The sequence below is a fragment of the Triticum urartu genome, chromosome 5, assembly GCF_003073215.2.
Source record: "Triticum urartu cultivar G1812 chromosome 5, Tu2.1, whole genome shotgun sequence".
In the NCBI taxonomy this organism is placed as follows: domain Eukaryota; kingdom Viridiplantae; phylum Streptophyta; class Magnoliopsida; order Poales; family Poaceae; genus Triticum; species Triticum urartu.
Window position 1 is genome coordinate 562614304 of NC_053026.1, and position 27131 is coordinate 562641434.

General features: G+C 47.6%; 2 protein-coding genes across 2 annotated transcripts; one reads left to right on the plus strand and one right to left on the minus strand.

Moving 5' to 3' along the window:
- Positions 1-8666: 8666 nt before the first annotated feature.
- On the plus strand, positions 8667-13265 carry LOC125510752 (P-loop NTPase domain-containing protein LPA1-like). The gene is made up of 7 exons (XM_048676008.1): positions 8667-9109; positions 9834-10093; positions 10275-10356; positions 10542-10976; positions 11154-11894; positions 12141-12260; positions 12651-13265. The coding sequence occupies exons 1-7, from the start codon at positions 8975-8977 to the stop codon at positions 12981-12983; spliced, it is 2106 nt and encodes a 701-aa protein (XP_048531965.1). The 5' UTR covers positions 8667-8974; the 3' UTR covers positions 12984-13265.
- Positions 13266-15720: 2455 nt separating this feature from the next.
- On the minus strand, positions 15721-25215 carry LOC125510754 (lysine-specific demethylase JMJ25-like). The gene is made up of 16 exons (XM_048676009.1): positions 24830-25215; positions 24390-24443; positions 24239-24292; positions 24003-24134; positions 23472-23602; positions 23188-23287; positions 22391-22523; positions 21691-21754; positions 20705-21611; positions 19854-20183; positions 18506-19336; positions 18352-18424; positions 18181-18266; positions 17794-17913; positions 17586-17656; positions 15721-17101 (listed from the first exon to the last, which is right to left on the minus strand). Exons 1-16 carry the CDS (start codon positions 25061-25063, stop codon positions 16168-16170), a joined length of 4254 nt encoding a protein of 1417 aa, XP_048531966.1. The 5' UTR covers positions 25064-25215; the 3' UTR covers positions 15721-16167.
- Between the last annotated feature and the right edge of the window lie 1916 nt (positions 25216-27131).

Consider the following 27131-nt stretch of genomic DNA (forward strand, 5'->3'; position numbering starts at 1 on the left):
GTGAAAAGTGAAAAAGTACATAAGTTCAAAAAATGTTCATGTATTTGAAAAGTGGTCATGATTGCAGAAAACGGTTCTCGATTTCAAAAAATGATCACGAATTTGGAAAAAAGGTGTTTGCAAATAAAAACGAAAATAACTAAACAAAATAGAAATGAAAAATCACAAATTTAAAAATATTACCAGAAATTGGAAAAATAACAATAAATAAAAAACAGAAAAAATAAAATAAAAAACGGAACAAAAAGAGGAACACAAATGAAAAAGAAAGAAAAAAATCAGAAAAACCGATTCAGGGAAGGATCTAGAACCTTCCCAAAACCGGGTGGGAGTGAATCCCAAAATGCTTTCTAAAAGTTTACGACGCGTACAAATTTCCGAAGTTTTTTTTTAATCCATGATTTTTTTTTCAAATTCACAATTTTTTTTCTCCAAAGATTGCGGCACGTACGAAGCATAGATAGTGTTTACATAAAAAGAAAGTGTCAAACTCAAGCATTGGTTTCTTTGTTGCCATTGTGGGTCCACATGTGCTCCACAAGATCATTGAGTAGTTGCATGTGCACATGCTAGTCTCGAAGATTCTGATGCATCTACAGAAAGTTCATCAGCTGAGCTGCATCGTGATCTTCCGAGATTTCTACTTGTTCTCCAGGTGCTTCGACACCATGTGTTTGGGCTACACCATCACCCTCAACCTCGACAATCATATTGTGCAGAATAACACAACATGTCATCAACTGGCACAAATTTTCTGATTCCCACATCATTGCAGCGCTCCGCACAATTCCCCAACGAGCTTGAAGCACGCCAATTGTTCTCTCCACATCCTTCCTAGCCGCTTCCTGGATTGTTGCAAAGTGGCTCTTTTTCTTTCCGCGCGGCTCAGATATGGTCTTGACAAACATCGCCTACTGAGGATAGATACCATCAGCAAGATAATATCCCATGTTGTAGTCTCGGTCGTTGACGGTGTAGTTGCACAGCGGTGATTCACCATTGCAAAGCCTCCTGAACACCAGAGATCATTGAAGCATGTTGATGTCGTTGTGAGAACCCGATATTCCAAAGAAAGCATGCCAAATCCATAAGTCATGTGATGCCACCGCTTCTAGTATGATGGTGGCCTCTTTTGTGTGACCTTGATACATTCCCCGCAAACCTTTAGGACAGTTCTTCCATTGCTAATGTGTGCAACCAATTGAGTCGGGCATTCCTGGAAACCCCCTTGCCTGTCCAATAGCCAACAACTTCTCCATGTCCTGCACATTTGGTTCTCTGAGATACTCAGGTCCAAATACCTCCACCACAGCACGGGCGAACTTGACAGTAGTCTTCAAGCACGTGCTCTCCCCCATCCTGACCATCTCACCAACGGCATCTGCAGCAGTTCCTAGTGCAAGCATTCTCAGAGCAGCCGTGCACTTCTGCTTGGGAGAGAAAGAGAGTTGTCCGCAGTAATCCCTTGTGAGCTTGAAGTAGTCGTCGTGTGCCTCCACTCCTTCCACAATGTGCAAGAACAATGGTTTCCGCATGCGAAAACGGCGACAAAATCATGGATCATCCGGGAAAGCAGACGTGGGAGCAAAGTAGTCTTTGTACAGTAGCTTTGTTCCGGACACCCTATCCCGGTTGATCATTCTTCTTCCTTTGATTGAGCCCTTGAAGTTGAGAGTATGCTCCACTTGGTGGTCCATCTCCTCTTGCATGCTCATGAGCATAATCATGTCCACTTCTTCGTCCGAATCCGAGGAATCGAAGAACTCATCTTCAATGATTTGGTCAAGCTCCGTCGGTCCATACTCCTCGTCCGACAATGCATCAGAATCCATCGTTTTCCCTAACCAAATTACAAAAAAAATCTAGTCAGACAATGTGTCAAACACATCAAGCGCAAGGCGGAGCCAGAGAGTTGCCGGACGTACCGTGATGGCGTCCGGGCCGGAGACGAAGTCCCCCGCGGCGAGGACGGGAGAGAGGACTGCTCTGCCGGAGCTGCTGGCGCAAAGGCCACGAACGGCTGTGAAGCACGTGTGACGGCGGAGCTACGAGCCGGACGGCACGGAGGAGGAAGAAGAAAGGAGAGAGAAAATAGATCCGGCATCTCCAGAGGTGGATTTAGTGCAATTTGGTGGGGGGTCGGGCTGTCGGGTCCGACGTGGCAGGCGTGCCCTGGCGCGCCCGGGCACCCCCATATCCGCATCATATTTGGGCTGGATATGGGGGTGCCGGTCAGCCCGGGTGTTTGAGGGTCCGTCTGGGTCAAAAAAATCATGATTGGACAGTGAACGGGCAGCCCGTCCGGGCATATGAGGCGGGTTTGAGAGGAACAGTTATAGATGCTCTAACCATACCCACCCAACCAAACAAAAAACGGCTATCCATAGCCAGCTAGTTGGGGATACCCATAGCCACCCTACATTGTCCCTTAAACCAAACACACCCTCTTCTCCCCTCGTAGAAATCCTAATTAATGTATGATTTCAATCGAGCTTGGCTTAATTAATGTTGTACAACCCCCCCCTCTGCGCCCTCCGCACAACACGACACCATCACGCACGTGGCTAGACAGCTCTGCTCTATGTAGTGTTCGACCCTCCCCCCCCCCCCCCCCCCGCCCTAATATAGTACATTAAAGGTATGATTCCATCGGAACGCCCGCACTGACCGCGTCGACTACTCGCCTGGTGGCAAGTATTTTTATCTCTTCATCTTTCCCGACTCACGCCCTTCGCTCATCCCTCCTACCTCCCGTCTATTCCATCCCCACCTACCAAATATTGCTCGCGCCAATCACATCCTCCATCTTGATGCTAATGGACTACCACCGCCCACTAATCCCTATGCCATAGGCTACTACAAGGGTGGTGTCGTGTTGGTAAAACCCCGGACTACCACGCTGCTTCAATCAAGGTTGTCAGAATCTTGATTCTGAATCGGATCGGAGCTCCAATGGTAGGACCACAAAACGTAGAATCTTCATTATCGGAACTATAGAAACGTCAATTTTAGTGACCAAAATCATAGGATCAGAGGGGTTAGTTTGGATTGTAAAGTCGTAGAATCGTACAACAGAATCGTGATTCTGGCAACCTCGGCTTCAACCCCCTACAACACAGTCAGGGCCGGCCCTGAGGGGGGGCAGGGGGGCGGCCGCCCCGGGCCCCCACATGCTAGGGGCCCCCACCCAGGGTAGGTTCTGTGTATAGCAGGCTACTAGGTAGGCCCATGTCACAAAAAATAGTCAAAGGCGTGGCCTTTCAGCCCTTCACGCCCTAACGAGCAGCAGCGGCAGGATTAGCGACAGGCACGCCCTGATTAGCGATTGCTTCTTTCATCCTTCACGTAGAAAAAAGACAACGATCTACTGTCCCTTCACGGCTTGACCTAAAAAAAAGTGCGATCGTGATTTCCCAACCTCCCAGCCCTAGGCCGCCGCCGACGGACGCCGGACGCCGACACGCAGTACTGCAAGTCTGCTGCCTGGCTCTTGCTAAATTCCTGATTCCCTTCTCCTAATCTCTTTCCTAATTCAGTCCACCGCTGATTTCAATTCAGGGGCCTCCATCTTCACGCTTGGTCAATTGTTCTTGGAATCTAAGGCGCTCTAAACAAAACACGGACTGATGCTATCATGGATTCGACCATCAAAATCAGGTATATTATATTTGCGATTTGCGGTTCCTTGATGTGTATGTGGACATGTGGTACCGTTCAATAATTGATGCAAACATTACTTTTTCAGAATTGTGTGCTAGTATGCCGCCGTGAAACAAGACGTATGCATCGTTTAGCAATAAAAGGAAAAGGAAGAAGGCGGCTGATAAATTGGTACAATCACCGAGTGTTGCACAAAATTTGTTGAAACACATTCTCTTGATAGTTCATCTGATGTTGAGGTATATGATCTTATTTCTGAGTTGAATATTAAGAGATCCACTTTTCCAGATGGTGTACTATTTACTATGGAGATGTTTGGGCATGTCAGATAAGTTGATTGTTATCCAAATATCTTCATTGCTTATCGCATCTTATTTACTGTGCCTCTGACGGTCGTATCGGTTGAAAGAAATTTTACAAAGCTGGAATTGTTGAAGAATTATTTGAGGTCAACAATGACTCGAGAGAGGTTAAATGGTTTGGCTACATTATGCATCGAGAAGAAATTATTGGATGAGATTGACATCGACCCATCATAATTAGCTTTGCATCGAGGAATGTTAGAATTTTTTTTAAGGTAATATGTATAAATTATTTGATAGACATACTGATTTTCAATGCATTGGAGTGTTATTAATAATTTTTCACATATACATATATATTAGTTTCTATTAATATGATGTGTTTATTAAGGGCCTCAAATTTTAGTTTCGCCCCGGGCTTCCAAAATCTCAGGACCGGCCCTGAACACAGTGTGCTCGCCGGAGGCGGGCTACCTTTGTATTGTGAGTGGTACCGTGATGTGGTTTGCATCTAGTAGAGATGATCGGTGATGCATGCGACACACACACTAGATAAGAGCCGGTCGGTGGCCGCTACAAGCAAGAACGCGGGTGCGAAAGCCAATAGTCGGTGATATGACTAGTCAACAACGATGCCGCTGCCCCAACCAGTGATGCTATGACTAGTTGATGGCAACGCCAATTTTCCACCCTAATCGAGATGGAGAACAACACGAAGAGCATCGGCGGCCTCAACATTGGTGTTTGTGGCGATGCAGCGCCTCTCGATGGCTTCCGTGTTGGTGTTGGTTGTGATGGACATCTACTCCTTGCATCTCCCTCTCTTGTTGTGGATGTCACGATTTTATTCCAAGTGGCAGAGCTCGGCCTCACCATCTGAAAGTGCATCTACAGAATAGCCTCGTTGGTTTTGGTGATTTATTTCAGAAACACTTGAGAGGACTAATGAATTTAATGAGTTTATTTTAGGGACTAGGACTAATTTTATTACGCAGTCTTTAGCTACAAGTGGAATATCATTGGTGACCCCAGGACTAACTTTTCTAGTGTTGTTCTCTTCAAGCTCTTAACGTGTATATTTTTAGTATTTTAGTGAACCCAAGGTTAATATTGCGTGTAGGACAACCATACTATGAAGACGAGCACAAGCAAAGTACTTTGGTTTAAAATCCAAGAATAGACCCTAAGCCAAAGTCCTCTAAAGTCTACTCCCTAGCTGATCACTTTGTGTGAGTTTCTCTAAGCCCGGGTACTTCCAAAAATTTATCTTACGATACCCGAGCAACTTAGGGATAGTCATATTCAGATAACAAAACTAGTTTCAGTGGTTCGGAACCACTATCCATTTTGTTCTGCAAGTACCGAGCCAGTCCACTCTGAAGCACTCTATGTTTAATCGGGAACTTCCTAGCACAAGATTTCTCATTGGCACTTCCGAGTTGTCTCAGTTTCTTTGTTTGTTGGTCACAATATATGTTTTATTGTGAGAACTGCTCTGTCTACTACAGTACTACCGAGCAATTTCTTTTACCTTGTACTTTCGAGACATTATACAGAAAATGTGTTACCTTTTTTCATTCAAAACCACCAATTATTCTTTCGTTGGTACTTCCAAGCGTTGTATCTTATCTGGTTACTGAACATTGCCCTGCCCATTGAAATTTATTTGAACTGTCTTGGTTGTTCTGCTAGTTCACTACTAGTGTTTCCAAGCCTAGTTAATTATTGTAGTGATGTCAAATTTTGGATCTTCTCTATAAATAGTCTCTCATACCCATATGTGGATGAAACCATTCCATTCCACTACTACTGCAGGATTACCCTGCAGTGGGAGGCGCCAAAAGCCCAGCAATGACAAGTGATGCTCTAACAGACGTCCTCCACTGATATCCCGCCACTGCTAATATGTCATATGTGATGGGCGTTACAAAGAGCCTGCAACTAACGTCGATGCTGTAGAAGTGGCGGGCATTGTTATCAATGGCGGGCATCCTTACACACCCACCATTACTCGGCAAATGTATGTGGGCATGCATTTGTTACCACCCGCCGCTGCTCACTGCGGCAGGTTGCAATGAGAACATTGCCACAACAGCATAGATTGCTACCACGGCAGCGTTAGCTGATGCATATAGTGTTCAATTCTCGGAAATAAAGCTAATGATAACTTATAACAAAGAACGGTAAGTATATTAACAAATAAACTAGCAACGAACAATACATAGTCATCAAATTTAGTGTGTTGGTCAAGTTAAACAAAATAATATGCAAAATATGTTTAGTCATGCATGCAATAGCAGTGACCGCTTCAATAAACTAGCTAGGTTAGCCTCTTTTGTTTGTTCGAATCATCTCCTTCAGTGTTATTATAGAATAGGCGGGACGACGAGTGGACCTCCTTATTTATGATAGTTCTGAATGTGGCTTGGATTTGTTCGAGCACTAAGCCCACTTCGGACAACTTGTTTTTTAGTTCTTGACCCCATTTGATGATTTGTTTGTGCAGCTCTAACGTTTTCGCCGACCGTATGAAATCTTCCATGTGAAGAGAGACGTAGAAGTCACACGTCAGACTAGTACATGGTTGTTGCGTGCAATATACATTGTGCCATTTGAAGCATTTTTTTCTCCTATGACTACCTTTGTACTTCTTTTCACCATGTGCCCTCTTATAACACTCCAATGGAAGATACATTCATCCAGAAAGTTCTTGAGGAGCGGCTAATCTTTTCCCGGACTCTTACTAAAATCCATCAAATAACAATTGCAGCTTTGCGGTCTTACCACTAGGAGAACCCACTGGTTCCTGCACAAAAAAGGTGAAACATACCGCGAATATGAGAAACTTTAGAAGTTTTGAGACGTGAAAACATATATCGAAGAAAAAGGTACATAAGCGTAAACTAGAGAGAGCGTACGTGGGGCGGTAGGACTCGAGGAGGAAGTTTTTTAGCTAGTTATGTTGCATGAAATCCAGAAGGTACTTTTTCATGCACTGCCTACCTTCCCACTTGTTAGATTCTCCTCGTTCATGAGATAAGGGTCGGCTATCCCGACCTCGGAAACATTCTGGCGCCTGGCCGGTTTGGAAAAGGGCTCGTGGTCTGATTAGGCAAGTTTTGAGATGATAGAACCTGAATATATAGAAGATCTCTTTGAAATTTACATATATTTCACCTCTGTCAAAGTTTTTAAAGAAACTATACCCTTTGGCACCTTGGCCGTGTAATATGTTGGGTTCATGATGGTTCTTTGCTTCTGATTGGCTAGCTCCGAATCTATGATTTTGTCATGCAGAATCTTCATCTCAATTCTAAGTTGCTCGTACACACTGTCTAGTACCATTCTCTTGCTCGGGCTATAGACAGGTGTTGTTGGGTTGTCGGCACATTGTTCGTATGCCAAGGACTTCTTCGATGTCTTCTTCCATGTCGGTGTCTATCATTTGCATAGGTGGTGACAACAGTCTTTCCCTTCATATTTATTTTTGCACCCCGATGATATGTCGTCCTATTTTAACTAAAAAATAATTGCATAAGTAATTGATAAAACAAAAAATTAATTTCGTTAAAAACATCGGCATGACCATTGCTATAAATGGGACATATTGATTGCCAGAAATTCGACGAAATGGAAGTGAATCAACATTTCATCAAAACTTTGACACTCATTTGCAATTTCCTGTAAAATAAGGCAACAATCCGCAAACAAAGTCATCACCAGCCATCGCCACCTCTTAAAAATTCAGCATGACCTTTGCTTAAGTGGGACATATTGAGTGCCAGAAACTCGACGAAATGAAAGTGAATCAACATTTCTTTGAAACGTTGGCACTCATTTGCATTTCATGTAAAAGACAACAACAAACCGCGAGCAAGTTCATCGCGCGTGTTCAACCAATTGTATCATATCCGTCACCGGCCAACAAACCGTGAGCACGAACATAGCACAAGCAATGAATTGAAATCAATTATGTTATACCGGCCGATTATATATGTACGAGGAGGAGCTCACCAAGGCACTGGTGTGGGGGGCCGAGGTGCCGGTGTAGGAGGGCGAGACGCCGGTGTAGGGGCCAATGGAGGGCGCCAAGACGCCGGTGGAGGGGGGGGCGAAGCGCCGGCGAAGGGGCGGTCAAGGGCACGGGCGGAAGAGCCGATCGAGGAGGCGGGGGTGCCGGCGTTGGGGGCTCGGGGCGGCGGCACGCGGGGGTAGAGCACGTGGGGTGGCAAAGCTTGGTGGTGGAGCGTGTGAGCGTGGGGGCAGCGGTGTTGGATGCGTATTTTTTGAGCGCTGGTTTGGGGGCAGCGGTCGTAGACTAATTTTTCACAGCGAAATATCACAAATTTTCGGCGCGAAAAGTTTAAAAAAGCTTTGCAGCGGTAGGTACTTGGCTCCACCTACCACATTAAATACTTAATAGTGGTGGGTGAAACATAGTGCCCGTCATATAAAATATATGTCAGTGGCGGGTGTTTTTTTAGCACCCGCCACTGACGTACTTTTAGCATTGAAATTATCCAAAGTTACTGTACCAATTTTTGGCAAAGTTTTAGCATTGCAAGTACGTTAGCTTGCGAAAACACTGACTAGCCCTTTCTATGGCAAGTCTTGACAGTATACCAAATATTACTAGGATATTATAGTATATTATATATATAAATGAATAAAGAAATGAGGTGAAGGAACTAGACGACACGATGACCGAGCCGGGGGCGAAGGACGCCGAGTATGGTAGCGAGTGTGGGCGTGGCGGCCTGGCGGGGCGGGGGGACAGGTGGGGGGCGCGGGCGGCCGCGGCGTGTCCGCCGCGACATCTGCCGCCGCACCGCCCCCCGCCACCTCCCCTCGCTCGTCGCATCCCCGCGCCGCGACAATGGCCGCCCGGGCTCAAACCCCCCTCCCCCACCAGCTCCTCCTCGACTCGCCGCTCTCTCGATCCACTCAGAGGGGCTGTCCCTTCTCTCCTCCGCTCGCCGCTTGGTCGTAGAAAAGAAGTCCGGGCAGTGGACATGGCCGCCGCCGCCAAGCAGCCGCCGTTGTACATTGCCGTCGCCGACCACCGGGGGAGCAGCTTCCGCTACACGCGCCCCGTCCTGCAGAGCGCGCTCCAGCTCATGGGCTGCAAGCCACGCCACGCCTTCAAGGTCCGTCTTCCCTTCCCCCCTCACCTCACCTCACCTCACTTCTGTAGCCCGGCTGTCTGAGTTCAATCCCCCAACTAGTAATGGTGCCAGATACCAGGTTTTCTTCTAGACAGTAGATGGATGGTGTTTCATTATCCAGTTTACATTTTTTTCCCCTGGGTTCAGTCTGAATCTTTTAGATTAGACTCGGCATCCTGCCGTCTCTGTCGCTGTCACCATAATTCAGTTAAGGAATGTCCAGCATGCCCTGCATACAACATCAATTCTTATGTCTGAATCAAGTTGGTTGATTTGTGTTCCCTGGTATGATATTATCTGCCTTATCTAAAATAAATTCACACTCTTACACTCTGTGATTTCTTCCTATACATCCTACAGGCTACAGTCACTTCTGTAGTATGTTCTCCTGAGTTCAGTCCCCCAATTTAGTGGTGGTACCAGGTAGTACTACAAAATGATTAATGATAGATAGAGATAGATTGGTCTCCATCGCAATCATAGTATCTCTGTCCATGTCATCATGGTTTTGTTCAGGAATATAATGTTACCTGCCTTGTCTAAAGGTTCCAATTTTGGCACACTATCTGTTTACTTACACATCATACGGTCACTGTTTACCATTCTAGATGCAATATCCTGACGCCTTAACTAGCTTTCCTAGAATAGCTAAACTGAAAAAACGACAACGACGTCTCACCTGCCACTTGTTTGTTCATGTCACCAGATCAGCAAGAGAGTGTTCGATGTGACCAGGAGCGACTTCGTAGACTCGTCGAAACTGAATGGATCCACACAGGAGGATGGCATGAAAGTCGCCGAGCTCCTGGATGCAGAAAACATGACCAACATACCGTTTGAGCTGTACAAGACCCAGACCACTGCTGTTGTTTCCAGGGAGGAGTTCCTGGATGTCGTGTGCGACGCCCTCACCTTGTACAAGTATGTCGGGCCCAATCAGAGAGCCGACCTGCTCCTTGCCTGCAGGTAACTGCGTCACACCATTCCGCCAAACCTTATCTATTTCCCAAGATCATTTCATAGATATGCAACTGAACTCTGACACCATACTTCAACAAGTTGAATGGCTTCTGTGAAATGTTCTTCTGATAGGAATTCGTTCCATCAGTGACCGTTCCTTTTGTGTGTTCCATGTGTTCTACATCAGGATAAAGGAGAGGAAAGAATCAGTGACAGTACTGCTGTGTGGCACAAGTGGATGCGGCAAGTCCACTCTATCATCCTTGCTGGTAAGTGTTTATCTTCTTGTTAGGGAAACCCTTCGTTGGCGGATAAAAGTTGATGAACCCCTTGTGCTCACACTTACTAAGTTACTATACAGTATATATCCATGGAAAACCGCGTTGCTTGCTACAGGTGAATTGGGTGATAATTCAGCAATTCCTTACTCCTGCCTTTTTTTGTTTTCTCCCAGGGTAACAGGTTGGGTATCACAACCGTGGTTTCTACCGATTCTATACGGCACATGATGAGGAGTTTCATAGAAGAGAGAGAAAACCCTCTGCTCTACGCGTCAACCTACCACGCTGGAGATTATCTAGACCCCGTTGCGGTTGCCCAAGCTAAGGCAAAAAGCAAGGCCAAGAAACTCACCGTTATTTCCCATTCAAATGCTGATGCAGACAAAGATGCTGGCACTTCATCAGATGAGAAGTGCCATAATGGCACATCCTCCTCGGACTCGCCTCCTAGTAGAACTGAAGTTCCCAGCAAAAAGCAGATGGCGATAGAAGGATACAAGGCACAGAGTGAGATGATCATTGGCAGCCTTGACAGATTAATTACGACCTGGGAGGAGCGGAAAGAATCTTTAATTGTAGAAGGGGTTCATTTAAGCCTGAATTTTGTGGTATGTATGGTCAAGAACCATATGCTATTCTCCTCACACACACAAGAAAAAAAAGAATCATGTTGTTTACCTGTATTATTTATGTTTCCTAAGTAATTGCATTCTCGTCTTTCTTCTAGAGTAAGTATGCAGTGAAATCATTATGATTTCTTTTAATAATTGTCTAATATATGATAGATGGGGCTGATGAAGAAACATCCCTCTGTGATACCATTTATGGTATACATTACGAACGAGGAGAAGCACTTGGAACGGTTTGCAGTCCGTGCAAAGTACATGACGCTTGATCCAGCAAAGAACAGGTACGTCAAATACATCCAGAACATCAGAGCTATCCAGGAGTACCTCTGCAACCGGGCCGACAAGCACCGAGTGCCGAAGATCAACAACACCAACGTAGACCGGAGCGTGGCTGCCATACACGCCACGGTTTTTAGCTGCCTTCGCCGGAGGGAGGCGGGGGAGCAGTTTTATGACCCACATACAAACACTGCAGCTATAGTGGATGAAGAGTACAGGAACCAGTGCGCCGCAAACTCGTTGAGCTCCAAAGGAATGTTTCAGCTGATTCAGAGGAAGGGGTCTTCTAGGAATCTGATGGCGCTGCTTAACACTGATGGTTCCGTTGCTAAGGCGTGGCCTGTCGATGCTGGCGACAGCAGTGGAAACGTAAATGATGGCACGGGCAGTGAGAAGTCTGTTGGAAGTCCTATGTATGGCCCGCTGCAAATTGGGAAAGCGGAGCCTGTCAATCTTCAGTTTGGCTCTTTTGGGATTAGTGCGTGGCCAAGTGACACCGGATGCACCAGTCATGCAGGGAGTGCTGATGACTCCAAGGCTGATGGCACAGATACAGGGAGTAGGTATTTATCCTCGTGTTGCAGCACACCAAAGATGTCAGATGATAATTCCAAAGAGGTTTGCATCTTAACTAATCCTTCATGTTATTACGTATATTTCACAATTGGTTATGTGCATGGAAAATGGGTTACGCTATGATAAGAATTTAATGTTTGTCACGGCTCACAAGTCACGACAGTTATGTGCTTAGATAGATTATGAAAGCTTCAGATTTCTTATATACAGCATTTATATGTAGCTTAGTATTAGTTGAAGTAAAATGCTAATTCTGTACTTGGTCTGACACTGTTTCATCTCATACAGATACAGCTTGTGGATGAGTATTCAGTGTTCGACAGCGAAGAAGAAGCAGAGGAAGTCGATGTTGGTGATGCAGAGACTGATGACGATGATCTAACTGACGAAGAAAAGGAAATTCAGAAGGTAGTGTGAAAAAAAACATGTATTATTCTTCATCTTTCCTCCTCCTTTTCTCTGCACAGTAATGTCATGACAATAATGTCTGGCATGAAGAAATAACATGAACTTGCTTCTGGGAAAATCTTACGGAAGCTGTTGCTGCTACGATAATAAGAAAACTACACTGAGGTGAAGTTTGTAGTTGTTTGTGCTAGTGGTAGACAAATTTGGAGTCAGCCTCATTCTTTGCTGTAGATGAAAAAATGATTATGCTGTGCTGCAGTTTTATCCTCATAACAACTGTTGCAGTGCTGCATTCTACCTAGAGAAACGCCATTAAGTCGAATAGGAAAGTTCAGGGTACTTATAACTGATTGTCCATTCTATTGTCCTTGATGAAAAAACACAAAGCAGATGGAGGAAGCAGGGTCGGTGGACGAGGAGTCGACCAAGTCGGACGAGGAGTACCTAGACCTGGCCATGAGAGAAAATGGCTACTGGTCGGACGATGAGCAGCAGACCACCCTGATGAAGCAGCCCCTGGCCCCGGGCGCAGGAGGCGGTGAAGATGATGATCACAATGTCATGAAGAAGGCTGACAACAACCTGAACCAGCTGCTGGAGATGGGAAATGGCGGCGGTGCAGAGATGCCATGCACCCACCCTCTGACAATGAACGGCGGGAACCGTGGCTGCGACGCCAAGGTGAGGCGACGATGCGCACTCGGCCCAGAAGGGCTGTTTTAGCACCGGCGCCGCCATGTCAGGTTGCAAATCAGCAGTGTGGTTCTAGCTATCTACTACTAGCTGTGTTGTTGTTTTTCTTGTTGTAAGATGGTCATGGTAGCATGTAGCATCCCATCCTATGTTGTTGTATTAGTTTCTGAAGCAGATCAGGGGAGGGGAGCAGAGTATCCTTCCCTCCCTGACAGGATGGATCATGGATGGACATATAATCATATATACATACATGAGTAGTAGCAAAATGAACATGAAGAACTCCCCTTGATTGATTGATTCATGGCAGAAGAAAGAGTTGGATACTTGCTAGATCGACTGGCTGCAGCAACTATATTACGTACTGAAAAATGAGGCAGCTTTGGCTAAGGCTAATTGGTGGTGGTCGTCTTAGCGCGGGCGGGGACGGCGCCGGAGCCGTCGCAGGCGGTGCAGGAGCGGGTGGAGGAGCAGCGGTTGCAGTAGGTCCACTTGGTGGGGAGGCCGGCGGTGTAGCGGGTGGCCATGTTCTTGGCGGCCCGCCGCGCCCGGCCGGCCGCCTCCTCGCCGACCTCCTTGAACACGAACCCCTCCCCCTTGCACCGCGGGCAGAGGCCGCTGCCGCCGCAGGCGGAGCACTCCTCCACCGCCTCCTTCTTCTCGCCTTGCTCCCTCTGCGCCGACTGCTCCGCCTTCCGCTCGCCCCGCAGGAGCACGGCGGCGGCCGCGACCCCCGCCGCCGCCACGCCGGCCGCCACCAGCGCCGTCTCCGGCAGCGCGCGCGGGCGGCGGCCAAGGCGGCGCGCGTTCGGAGAAGCGGCGGGCCGTGTGGCGGTGGCTGTGTGGAGGAGGGAGCGGCAGCTGCGTGTGGTGGTGGAGGAGGAGGCGTGCCATGGAGGGGATGAGCAAGAGGGGGAGGCCGCTGCTGCTGCCGCCATGCCCATGGCCATCGAGTCTATCTACCTCTGCTCTCTCTGCTTCATTATCCCCTCAGCTGGGTGGACAAGCAGAGCGGCCAACACCAACGGAGCGCGGCGTCTTGCCACCCGGGCTCTACGGAGACCGGTATTTAAAAAAGAATAATCAAAAGTGTTGCTTAAAAGTTTCAAAACGAAAAGAAATTTCACATATGAGCACATATGGATGTTCTCTAGCTACTTGTAGAATTTCGTGAAGTAACCTTATACTCCCTGCGTCCCCAAATAAGTGTCACGTTTAGTACAACTTTATACTAAACTTAGTACAAACTGGAGACACTTATTTTGAAACGGAGGGAATAGATTATACGCTAAAAAATCCGGCACGAAAACAACAAGATAGATACAAGTCCATTTTGTTTCATGTATTTGTGTTCTTTATACATCGCATATAAATATATATATCAATGAAAATTTGCACACGCACGCATACTCAAAGATTATTATTCTTTTTGAGCTCCTCGCTAGCGTCGCTCCAGAGGCGGCTCAAGCGATCCAGATCTCAGCCGCCGCCGCCCCCACCCCCTTCACCTCCGCCCCCCACCGTCACTGGGCTAAGCCTGCGTGGCTGACGGCGGCGGCTGGCCTTCATCTCCTCGCGCAGCGGGTGGCGGCGTAGGCCTTTCATCCCCACGCGCGGGTTCTCCAGCTGCTGCAAATCGGCGGCCCTAGACGTCGAGGTGCATGCGGTGGAGACGGAAGGCGGGGCGGTGACCATGGTGACTACTGTGGCCGCGAGGGCGGCACGACGCCTGGCTCGGGGGACTCGAAACGGCTAAGCCCCTCATCTCCGCGTGGTGCAGGTGGGGACGGCGGTGTCTGCTCAGATCTCCGTCCTGCTGTTGGGAGCCGGCAGGCGACGACGTGGGTGGGGGGTTGTTTTGCCTAATAAAGGCAGCGGTCCTAGCGTTCCTCTCATGCCAAGACAAAGATTTGTTTGATGCTTGTCCTCCTTGATCTAGCTGGAGTGTCAAGTTTCGAAAGGCTCCGTAGGTGAACTTCCTTGGGCGCCTCATGCCTGGAGATTGCTGGATCGGATGGGATTCGGTCGTGTGCACCCCTTTTTCGACCATTTGGTTTCTGGAGGGAGCGGCACAAAGCTCTGCTATTTGTTGCCATCATAGGACATGTCTTTTTCATTCTATGGTGAAGTCAGAGGCAGAGAATGTCATGGAAGCTAGGATCTAAGGACTAGTATTGGTGGTTCGAGTCTTTGCGGCGATGAGGAATTTGCCTGCTATTTTAGTACTCGTAGCAGCGGCATGCAAGTGGGGGTGACAACACATGAGAAGTTCAAAGGTGTTGCCTTTCAGAGTGAAGAGTGAAAATCCAAGGGAAGGGCATGGGCGGGCATCATGCGCATCTACGCCCGGTCCGTTTCGAAGCAAACCCAGCCCAAATTTAGGCTCGCGGGCAGATGAAAACCAAACAGATAGGGACGAACCAAATGTGGTCGGAGTTGCCTCTGCAGAAGTCAGATACGCCAGCCCGCACCAAGGCAGCATGGCCGCTACCAGCGCCATCGACGAGCTGGGCAGTGAGGAACGCAGTCATGACCATGGCGAGGTACGCGCGGCACCCTCACAGTGGTACGGTCAGCGCGCACGACGCGACATGGGCAGCAGCCCCGACCATGCATCCCTCGCTCATAGCACCACAACCAGCACAGGTATTAAACCACTACTACTAACCAGCACCGTCACTAGAGAATAACGTCAAGAGCAGCGCTGATGCACGGCAGGGAATTAAGCACAACGGCAGGCACAGATGAATGGAAGACGCACATGGACTCGAGACAAATACTAACCCAACAGTAATTAATACGGTGACTAGAGGTTGACATGGTGCGTGCTTCATATGCAAGTCCCAGCTTACAAGGTAATACTACCACCAAAACAATCAGGGCTGTTCATTCAGTCTTCCACAGCCCACAGATAAGACAACCACTATAGTGGCGCTCCGCAACTAAGGTTCTCGCGGAGCGCCTTCGGTTCCCTCCCCACCCCTCACTTCACTACAGGGGAACAACAGTAAGGGGAAAAGCTTGGGCATCTGCTGGGCGGCAAGTTCGTGGGTCAGGGAGCTCGACAATCTCTTGTCGATGCGCTCCCTCAAAATGCTGCAACGGCTATGGTCATAGTCATACGGGTGGAACATGGTCTAAGTCAAAATACGACGCCGCGGAGATCTCGGGGGTGACGGGCGCAAAGTCAAGCAAGAGAGGCTGGCGCTGCCCCTCATGCCATTCTAGGCATGGTAGCCTGAGCCTGCTGCGCATGCGCCTCTGCAGGATCTTCTTTAGCTTCAGGGATGCCATCAGCTGGTCGCTTGTGGCCCTCTTCCATTTCTGCAGGCTCCTCTTTGGCAGGTTCAGGCGTGACCTCCATTTCTGCAGCTCCATCTTTCAATTCAGGCATGTCCTCAGCTGACTTGCCCTGGTGCCCCTTCATTTCTGCAGCTCCGTCTTCATCTTCAGACATATCTAGAGCTGACTGTTCTTGGTGAACCTCCATTTCTACACGTTTGTCTTCAGCTTCGGTCATGTCCAGAGCTGATTGTTCTTGGCGCTCCTCCATCTCTGCAGGCTCATCTTTAGGTCCACACATGTCCTGAGCTGACTGTTCCTGGTGCTCCTCCATTTCTGCGGGTTCATCTTTAGGTTCAGACATGCCCAGAGCTGACTGTTCCTGTTGCTCCTCCATTTCTGCAGGTCCATCTTTCGCTTCAGACATGCCCAGAGCTGATTGTCCTTGGTCCGCCTCCATTTCCGCACCTTCGTCTTCAACTGGAAACATTTCCTGAGCTGATTCCTCTTCTTGCTCCTCTGGTTCTGCAGGTTCACTTGGACTAGGTTTTCCTTTTTTTGGACGACCAGGTTTCCCTTTTTTCGGACGACCAGGTTTTCTTTTTCTCAAACCACGCCGGACACTTGCACCAGGTTTCGCTTTAGACATGTCCAGAGCCGATTGTCCCTGGTCTGACTCCATTTCTGCACCTTCATCTTCAGCTGGGGACATTTCCTGAGCTGATTGTTCTTCGTGCTCCTCTGGCTCTGCAGGTTCACTTGGACCAGGTTTTCCTCTTTTCGGACGACCAGGTTTTCCTTTTTTCAGAACAGATTTTCTTTTTCTCAAACCACGTCCAGTTTTATCTTGACCTTCATCATCAGAGCTGGTGAAAGAAAACAATATTTCTCATTATTTACAGAGTAAATCATATCCTACTGACAAAGCACTTAACCACGTCCAGGTTTATCTTAACCTACTTAACCATCAGTGTATGAAGGGTTCTCAGATCACAATATGGGAATTTTAAATTTTGTAAATCAACTCAGTTTATCTGCACAAAATTTGCATGGCAACAGCATCAATCCATGTGCCACAGTTTTGTTTGGGGAATAATGAACATGTGAATGGAGTTCACTTAATTCATTTTCAAAAGGACCCTCAGCAGCACATAAGATCGCCAATGCACCATTATTTACATAATAATCAGATTACAGATAAAGGGGCCCTACAAAAGTGTGTATAGCACAGCAGTAGGCGGACATACACAGGAATGCTAATGTAGCATTATTTACTCATCTCCAGAGTTGGTACATTTTATGTCATAGCAAAAGCAAGTTCAGACCATGCTGGGAGTTGCTGCCACTAACCTTTTGTCGTCAGGTTTTTTGTTGAAATCATGAATGGCTCTTTTGATTGCATGAAAAGCTATCTTCTTAACCTGGCAGTTCAGATTGTCACAGGATTTCAGAATTAGACAACATACGATGTATGAACAAGAATGTTAATATATTGCATGATCAAATAAAAAGAAAAATGTGTAGACATAAAACAGGAGAGTATGGAAGAACGGCAGACCTCTAGCTTATCTTCATTCACCCTATGCCCTTTTGGAAGCAGACGGAACTCTTCTGTCAGCCTGATACACTCTTGTACATTTTCCGGAGAAACAAAGTCAAGTGCAACCTTTATACATGACTGTCCAAGAACAAAAGAAGCAGTCAACAAAAAGAGAGATGCTATATTTTTCTATATACATGGTCATGTTACTATATTTTCTGTGCTTAAATATATTTGACTTGACAAACCTGCGTACATTTTCATACTATATATATTTGATGTTCTGGATGTTATTATATTTTTCTATATACATGGTCAAACTTAAAAGGCAGTCATTTCTATTCAGAAGTATGGCACTTCTGCCAGAGGAAATCAGCAACTTTTTCCATGCATGGCATATCATACCTTCAAATTTCTGACTTGGTGGGGACATCCTGCAGGAATAAAGACTGCATCACCAAGCTTCTGTTCAAATGTCCAAGGCTCGACTCCTGCATATGCAATGGGCAAAGAACCAGGAAGTAAATAACTGAGGTAACATTAATCTTCCAAAAGACATCATTATTCTTTACTGACCATATTCTTCCTTAAGCTTCCTCTTGTGCTCATCTGTTAGGTAAAAGCACTGGTCATGTATAGGATGAATAACCTGCAAGATAAACAGTTACACGACATGAGAATAAGATGCCATACGGTATTCCATGGTCAAACAGTTAATAGAGCTAATCACCTGCTTCACTGGTTCATAGTTGTAATGCCTAAACTCCACTGAATGCTTTGTTAGATACTCATGCAGTTTGCTGACGTCTTCCCGTCTGAATATATCCCACAATGCACCACCCTCTGGTTGATTTCCCTCTGCAAATGGGAGACCATCGTCTTTTGGCTCAAGATATATGGGAAATCCACGCATCTCATCTTCTGTGCCTGCTTTCTTTTTTCTCTCTGTGCTTGCTTTCTTTTTTCTCTCTTTGCTTGCTTTCATTTCTCTCTCTGATAAATTAGAATAACGAGCGCCACTTCGTCTGGGTCGTGTCTGATGACCAGTAGGTTCAAAAATAGCACCTGTATTATCTGGAGATTCACTTTTATTTTCACTGCTGAAAGCATTACCCTCATCCTCCCTCTCATTAACTGTGTCTTCTGCTATCTCCTTGGAAATGGGAAGATCTGGATGATCCACATCACATTCCATGGACGATCGCCCATTCACAATCAAGCTTCCCTCAGCTTCATCAGTTACCACATCTTTGTGAACCCCTTCACCTTCAATGGCCACTCGCCCATTCACAGTCAAGTTTCCCTCAGCTTCATCTGCTACCACATCTTGATGAGCCCCATGCCGCTCATCTAAAAGAGAATCAGATAATGCCTGCTCAATGACTGAGCCATGTTCAGTTCCTTCACTGAGAGCTATTGACATGTCACAATCAGGGTCTATTTGTGAAGCTTGAAGATTTCTGTTGTCTTCTTCTCTGGCCAAACTCTCTTTCTTTTTCTCAATCGCTGTAATCCTTTCTGCCTTGAGCTTTACTTCATCAGTATGTGTTAGGATATTGACCTGTTTATACAATATGAAACAGGATATCATTCATAAAACTAAACAAGGAAATCAGAACGTTGCCAAACGGAGACACCAAACCAGGGGAAAGGTCACTGTGGCAGCTGGGTGAAGTAATAAACAACCAAGAGTCCAACAATGTTAACTAATATGGCTAGCATTAAGGCAAAACCATAGCATGGAGACTTGACTGAAAGCAACAAGAGCAAACTCAGAATCTACCAGGCAGTTACACCTACACCATCTATACATGATATTTATCTTCATGTAGTGTTCAACTCAACTGGATGTATAGATACTCAAATCTCCTAGCATGTAGTGGTGGCGCGCCAGATTGCAAACCCACCTGCCGAAGCTTTAGTCTAACTTCTACCCTAAACTACTTCCCGCCACTTTTTGTAAATACCACAAGGATAAAATATAAGCATAACAATTTCAGATTCAAATGAACTAGATGGTAAACCATAATGTGTACATATATGAATGGAAGGAAGCATAAGAAATAGTAATTTATTACCGCATCAGACATGTCGCAATGGATCTTGGTGACCGAATCACCAATTCCTAATTCCTGAGCAACGCCATATGCAATGTAAGTCTTTGGACCAAGGTCTGGCTTTATGACGTCATCTGGAAGATTCACTGCCAGATTAAGAGGACCAGATTTATGATCTGTATATTCACGAAATGGCAAAGCAGACACAAACTCGGCACCATGCCGTGGCAATCGCTCCTCAAATGAGCTGTGTTGTGGCCAATCCTTAAGCTTGAGTAACAAGGGCAAACCCTCTGGACCAACAGCCCCACGAGAATACCCATCAAAAAAGAAGTGAGTGTTTACTTCAACCTGTATTTGAATTCATCAAAAGTAATGGTAGTGTTAAGAATACTAAATGTCAAAATAAAAATGGTCTAGATGCCAAGTGCAATATATGAAATCAAGTTCAGTAGAGGCAACCATAGTACCCCCATGCTTAACCATATTGAACATACAAGGAACACTTGGGACTTGCCCACCACCAGAAACACATCAATATATGAGAATACTATAGATGGTGGTGCAGGCAGAAACAGAAGTTATATTCATAGAAATTCTGTAAACTTGAATTCTTATGTTTTACTAAGCGCACAAACTGATCATGAATTCAGACATACACACAAGAACCAACTACATTCCAAGAAATTTTCCATGCTCATTAATATCAATCTGATAGAAACAGAATCAAGCAGTTAATAAAAGCAATACTCTGCATCAGTAATCTAACGAATTTCAAAGATCTATGCATCCAGTACTCTTGATATCAGTTGTCACAGATAATTCTACTGATGCTATTCTAAAAAAGAATAATCATTATGAATGCCAGTTACCTCCATCCACGACAGGCACTCAAGAGCTGTAACACATAGCCGCTCACGTTCATCCTTTTCTTTCTTTTCTCGTACAGCCCGCCACATAACCATTGGTTCCCAGCTCAACCCAGAAGTTAATTCAAGCACGTTACGAACAATAACAGGCTCACCCTTCAACCAGTGCTCCTGGAAATGATCCAAAGCTCCATTTTGAACATCTCTAGCATTTGGGCAATATATGTAGTTGTCGCTCGAGTTCTCTCTACTAGCCAATTTCTGTGATGTCGCATCACCAGAGTCAGTGACGCAGGAACATTTTGACCCTCCCACCTCCAGCACTCTTTCATTGTTGCTCTCTGCATTGGCCTTCTCCAACAAGTCAGAAACAGCATTCTCCTCCAACAATGACTTAAGTTCAAGAACAGAATCTCCACAACCACCAAATGTATCTGGCGGGCAAGGTATGCTTCCATTACTATTTACCCTCCATTGACTCAAAGCAGCACTATCCTCAACAGGAACTGCATTGTCCATCAACACGTCATTCTGTACATCAGAAAGCTTTCGACTCACAGCGTTATCATGACTACTTGTCTGTTGCAAATCTTGCTTGCCTTCTACCTCAGGTTGTGCAAGGACCATGCTACTTGCAGCAGCAGCACTATCCTCAACAGGAACTGCACCGTCCCTCAACAGGCCATTCTGTCCATCAGGAATCTTTTGACTCACGGCATTATCATGACTACTTGTCTGTTGCAAATTTTCCTTGCCTTCTACCTCAGGTTGTGTAAGGACCGTGATACTTGCAGCAGCAGCACCAGGACAACGCCCAAGACGAAGCTCCCGGCAGCAAATTAGGCAGAGATCATAGGAACACTTATTGCAGCTTCTGTGGAAGTCAACTATAGATGTTCTGCAGTTGTTACTGTCCCAAAGAGAACTATGAATTAGACACCCAAAAGCAACAACTAATTTGCACACTTAAAAAATGAAGCAAGACTAACCAGAATATCCGCTCATTTTTTGCACAATTAGCTTGTGGAACCTTCACTTCACATGCATCAATGCCTGTTAAGAAAGCAACATTAGAAACAGCAGAGCCACTGGAACATTGACTGACTTTTTCATTATTCCTAAGGCCTCCTTTGGTTCATAGGGTAGGAAAATCATAGGAATAGGAAAGTCATAGGAAATGAGATGACATGTATCTCAAATCCTATGAGTAGGAATAGGAAAGGAGATGCCCTTTGATTCATATCATAGGATTTTTTTTCCATTGAGTCTAGGCTAATGTTTATTTTCCTATGAAATGTGGAGGATAGGAAGAATTCCTCCATAGGAATATGATTTCATTCCTACAAACCAAAGGGCTCTAAAGGTATTTTTCCTATAGAAATCCTATCCTATGAAATTCCTACAAGATTCCTCTAAACCAAAGGAGGCCTAAATAGATAACAAGTCCATCCTGGAATGCATGCAGTCAAAATTCTTAAATTTGGATAACTAATTAACACAAATATTTTGATTTTGCCTCACATATACGATACTGGTATATTTTTATAGTATCAATTCCAGATCGATGCAAAAACTAAGTGGTCAATGGGTGTATTGGAGAGTCAACACTTGAAACAAAGGGTCACGGTAGAATCATGCTCTTAAGCTAGAAATTAACAAACTGACATTTTAACAAGCCAACAGTAATACCTTTAATTGCTGCCTCAACACTTCTCTCTTGCATCTGCTCATGGTGGAAGTTTTTCAACCATGGGAGCAAAAAGTGTATAGTTCGTTGAGAGAATTTAATTTTATCTTCATCAGATACTTTCCATTTGTCAACCTGTGGAACAAATAAGAGGAACAAACAAGCAATTTAGGTTTGTGTTCTTACTCATGGTGACTAATTATTTCAAATTTTAATGACTAGACAGAACGCCCACCAACTTCATTACTCTCAAAAAGGAAGCTTTTTTACTACAGAGTACTCTAACGGTGGGGTTAGACCACACCACGGTATTTCACCAAGAAGAAACTCTCAGCCAACGAACCGAGAAAGGCCCTGAACCCTGGCATCACCCCATAGGGCCACACCATCACCTGGGCCGGCGATCACTGCCCTCCCCATATGGGCCACAGCATTACCACAGGCGACCACTGCCCCCCCCCCCCCCCGGCCGTAGCATTACCACAGGCACAGCCACTAGCAGGGGAGCCAGCTAGGTGCCCTTTTTTTGTGCCACAAGGGTTCGAGCCCTGGCCCGCAGCTCCCTCACCTGGAGAGCTTACCATTATGCTATAACAGCATTGGCAACTTTTTTTACTGTACACCACACTAAAGTAAAAAAACACAAATTTAAAGCAACAGGAATGCGTGTCATTTGCCCCTTCACGTTGTTTCAGGGATTATGCAAGTCTATAGAGGCATGGGAGTATCAAACATACTGCAGAGTGCAGACAGAAAACAAATTTGAAATGAAGCATGAAACACAAGGCTGAAGGCATACCTTGCTTATTATGTTTTTCCGCAGACAAGTCTTGCAGTTGCAATTATTGCGACAAAATGGACAACTATTCACAAAGTCATCTTCTGTTAAATGTGGATACCTGTTCAGATCACGCCACAAACAAAAGCCAGGTCATTTTGTGAGCGAACACATCATGGTGGCTGCACAAAGTACTTGCAAAATATAAGAGATGAAAAAACACAAGTGCTATAACTCTAAGAAAACAGGCAGGCAAACACAACAGAACCAGGTGGCAAGCATGAATGCTTTTAGAGGGCACAAACCAGCGATTTATGCACAGCATGCAGTATCTCCTCATATATTCTTTGCAGCCCAGACATCGCACGACTCTTCCATTGTCATTCCTCTGGCATTGATGACACATGTTTGAAGTTCCATCTCTCTTTTTTGTATCCTGCAAATGCCAGCCACAAACAAAAACATGTCATGTGCTATGTACATACTGGGAAAGGTAAAGGCTAAAATGTGAGCAGGTATTTGGAAAATGTAGGCACTTCTTATGTAAAGTATTTCACGTCTATTTCTTTGGTAGCTGAAGCGTTGCTTAGAGAATGTATGTATATTGCCGGTTATGCTTCTTGTTTACATATATACAAAAGCAAATGAAAATTAGAATGTGGCTGTCTGTCTAATATATGAAAAACATACCAGCAACTAAAAATGTTCTTACAAATAATGCACAAACTACGTGAGCACATCACACACAGTCATAATCATTCATCCACCACTCATTAGACCTGAAAACTGAAGGGACAGCAGTAGTATTAACAAGAAAGGTAGAAGGAGCTTGCAACCTTAGGTGGAGGATTCAGCGTCTTCCTAAGTCGCGCAGGCCTAGGCCCAAGTGAAGAGGGGTCAGCAACAGGATCCCTCTTGCGTTTTTTTGCTGGTCTCAAGTTCTGCGTTCCCCCTTCTGTGTCTTTCTCCTGTAATAGAGAAACCAGTAATGAGGATGAAACAATGTAAGGATTACTGCCTTCTAAAATAATCCAATCCATCAAACTTGCAAGCTATAAGGAAAAACAATGACCTCGGCAGAATCCTGCGGTGGCATCTCTTCGTTGCCCTTGTCCACACCATTCTCCTGCAACCCAGGACCAACAACAACCAGCCATTGAGGATTTCAGTAAGCTCCGCCGAAGCTCCCCCACATGGAAAAGTTGGCGGGGAAATATACTCACCGCAGTAGAAGGCGGTGGCAACTCCTCATCAACCTCCTTCGCGTCGTCGTCTTCCTGCCACCACGACCAAGCAACCATTAAGCGTTTATTTAGGGGGAGCTGCTGAAATCCGCTGGTATGTGTTTGAATATTGTGAGTGGCGGCGCGCTTAAAACCCTAGTTCATGGATATACTAGGCTTACAGGCTGGGCGACACCGACCACCAAACCCTAGGTTAGATGCGGGTGGCGGCCTGGGCTAAAATCCCCCAGCCAGCGCTCCTCCCGGAAGCAGGCAAAAAAGAGGCAGGGACGAAACGAAGCACAACCCAACGAGACGGCCGCTGCTCCCGGTAGCCGCGCCGAGACGGGTCCCCGAGACGCTCCCCGCGGCGGCCGGCTGCTCTCGTCGAGCTCGGAGGGGAGGGGAGACCTAGGTAGCGGGGTACGGCGCTAGGTTACCTCGGCTTCGACGGCGGGCCGTCGCCCGCGCCCGCGCCCTCGCCCGCGGCTCCCCCGGGCGCCCCTGCCGCGCCCGCGCCTGGGCTCCTCGGCGGTCGAGTCGGAGGGGGTGGCCGGGAGACCTAGGTCGTCGTCGGCCCACCCGCCGCTCGCCTCGTCCGCGACGGGGACCTCCCTGCGCGGCCTCCCGCGGCCCCGGCCCCTCCCGCGGCCCCGCCCGCGCTTGGGCGGCATGCTGCTGCTGCTGCTGCTCCGCCGGAATTGGAGGCGTCGGCGGAGAGGGGGATGGGTTCGTTCGGCTCCTTGGGTCGGTGTCTGGGTCTGAGCCGGAGCAGCCAAGTCGAACCCGAGCCCGAGCCCGAGGACTAGTAGGAGACCGACGGACGGGCGGGCGGGCGAGCGAGCGACACGAGTCTTTATCGCCTCCGCGGCGCCGCGGGGCGGGGCCCGCGCGTCAGCGTCGTCCACGGTCCACGGGCTCCCGGCCCCTGGGCCCGGGGATCCGACCCGGCGCGGGGAAAGTGGGGGCCCGCCGGCAGGGACTCGCGGAGGGGAACGAGAGTACTAAATGGGAAAAAATAATGAGATCCCAAATAGTAATCCGCTGCCCGGCCGCCGTTGGTTTTTCGGGGGGTTTCGGGTTTCGCGGGCTGGGGACCGAGCGTGCGTGCGCCTTTCGAAACTTCGAAACTGGTGGGCGCCGCTACGCTTGCCGCCGGTTCTTCGCGGCGAGACCGCGCAGCCGGCGAACGGGCCGGCCGGCCCATGGATAGCACGGGGTTTGAACAGGCCTCGAGTCAGCTGCACGAACACACTAACTTGTGGGGAAAAAAAAGTGCGCTAATGCACTTTTTTTTTCGAGCAAACTTTCAATCAATTCACCAACTCTCAAAGTAGTACAAAGAACACCAGAAATAAAAATACATTCAGATCCATAGGCCAAATAGCGACGACTATAAGCACTGGAGCGAGCCGAAGGCGTGTCGCCGTCTTCGCCCCTCCCTATACCTGGCCATACCTCAGGCCGGGCCTAGCTAAGCCCGACGCAAAAAACTCAGGCCCGAGCCCGGCTCGGCCCGGCCGTCGGGCCTGTTTTCTGGGCCCGAGCCTGGCCCCAACACGTAAAAGCCCGTCGGGCTTCGGGCCGACCCGGCCCGTCCTTCGGGAAAACGATGGGGCCGGGCCGGGCCCGGCCCGGCCTTCAGGCTCAAAATCTGGGGACTGAGCCCGTCCCGGGAGCGGCGTCGGGCCGGGCTGCCCATGACCAGGACTACCCTTTCCTCATCGAAGCCGAGCAAACTCTGTTGTAGTAGACAATTGAGAAGGGAAAACTCTTCTGATCCACCGGCTGATAATACGAGCTCGTAAGCCGCCTCCTTCTTATGACCCGTGTCCCACGTGGGCCTCACCACTCGCACGCTTCACGTGCCTTTTGTTCGTCACCGTAGAAATCTTATCTCGTGTTCTCTCGATCCTTCCTCTTCCTCTCTTCCTATGGTCTCATCCCCATCTCACCACACCAGAAAGCAAGACGCAGCTGTGTCACTGGGTGCACGGAGAGGCCGGAGGCGACGCCCGGCTGAGCCCAGCAGCGAGATCTCACCACTCCGCCGCTCTGATGCTGCAGGAGGAGGCTCCGCCGGCGAGCGGCTCTGGCCACGAGGACTGCTAGGCAGTGCCTCGGCGGCTGCTACCACGCACGAGCTGCTCCATGGGGCAGACGACAACCACTACTGACGCCCTTGTGTTCCAGGTTCCAACAGCCGTGAGGTGCCGACGAGCATACGGAATCAAGCTGCCGCAAACCCAACATCGACGATCCTGCATCGCAACTCTGACGGCGTCGACGTCCGTTGCATCGCAGCTCTGGCACACGCTGCATCGCAGCTCTGGCGGCCACATCACAGCTCTGACGGCGTTGGCTCCGTCGGTCGCTGCATTGCAGCCCGACGGCATCGATGACCGCTGCCTCACAGCTCCGGCAGAGTCGACGTCCGCTGCATCACAACTTCGATGGCCGCTGCATCGCAACTCCGGCCGCGTCGACGCCCACTGCATGGCAGCTCCGGCGGCATCGATGCCCGCTGCATCACGACTCCGATGGCCGTTGCATCGCAACTCCGGTGGTGTCGACGCCAGCTGCACCGTACCTCTGATAGTCGTTGCATCACAGCTCCGGTGGTGTCCTAACTGTTGTCGTCGAGCTGGTAGGTGTGCTTGGAGCGCAATAGTGGGCGCTGCATGGGTGGTGCCTCTGTTGCGTGAGAGGGAAGATGTTGACGAGTAGTGCGAGACCAAGCGG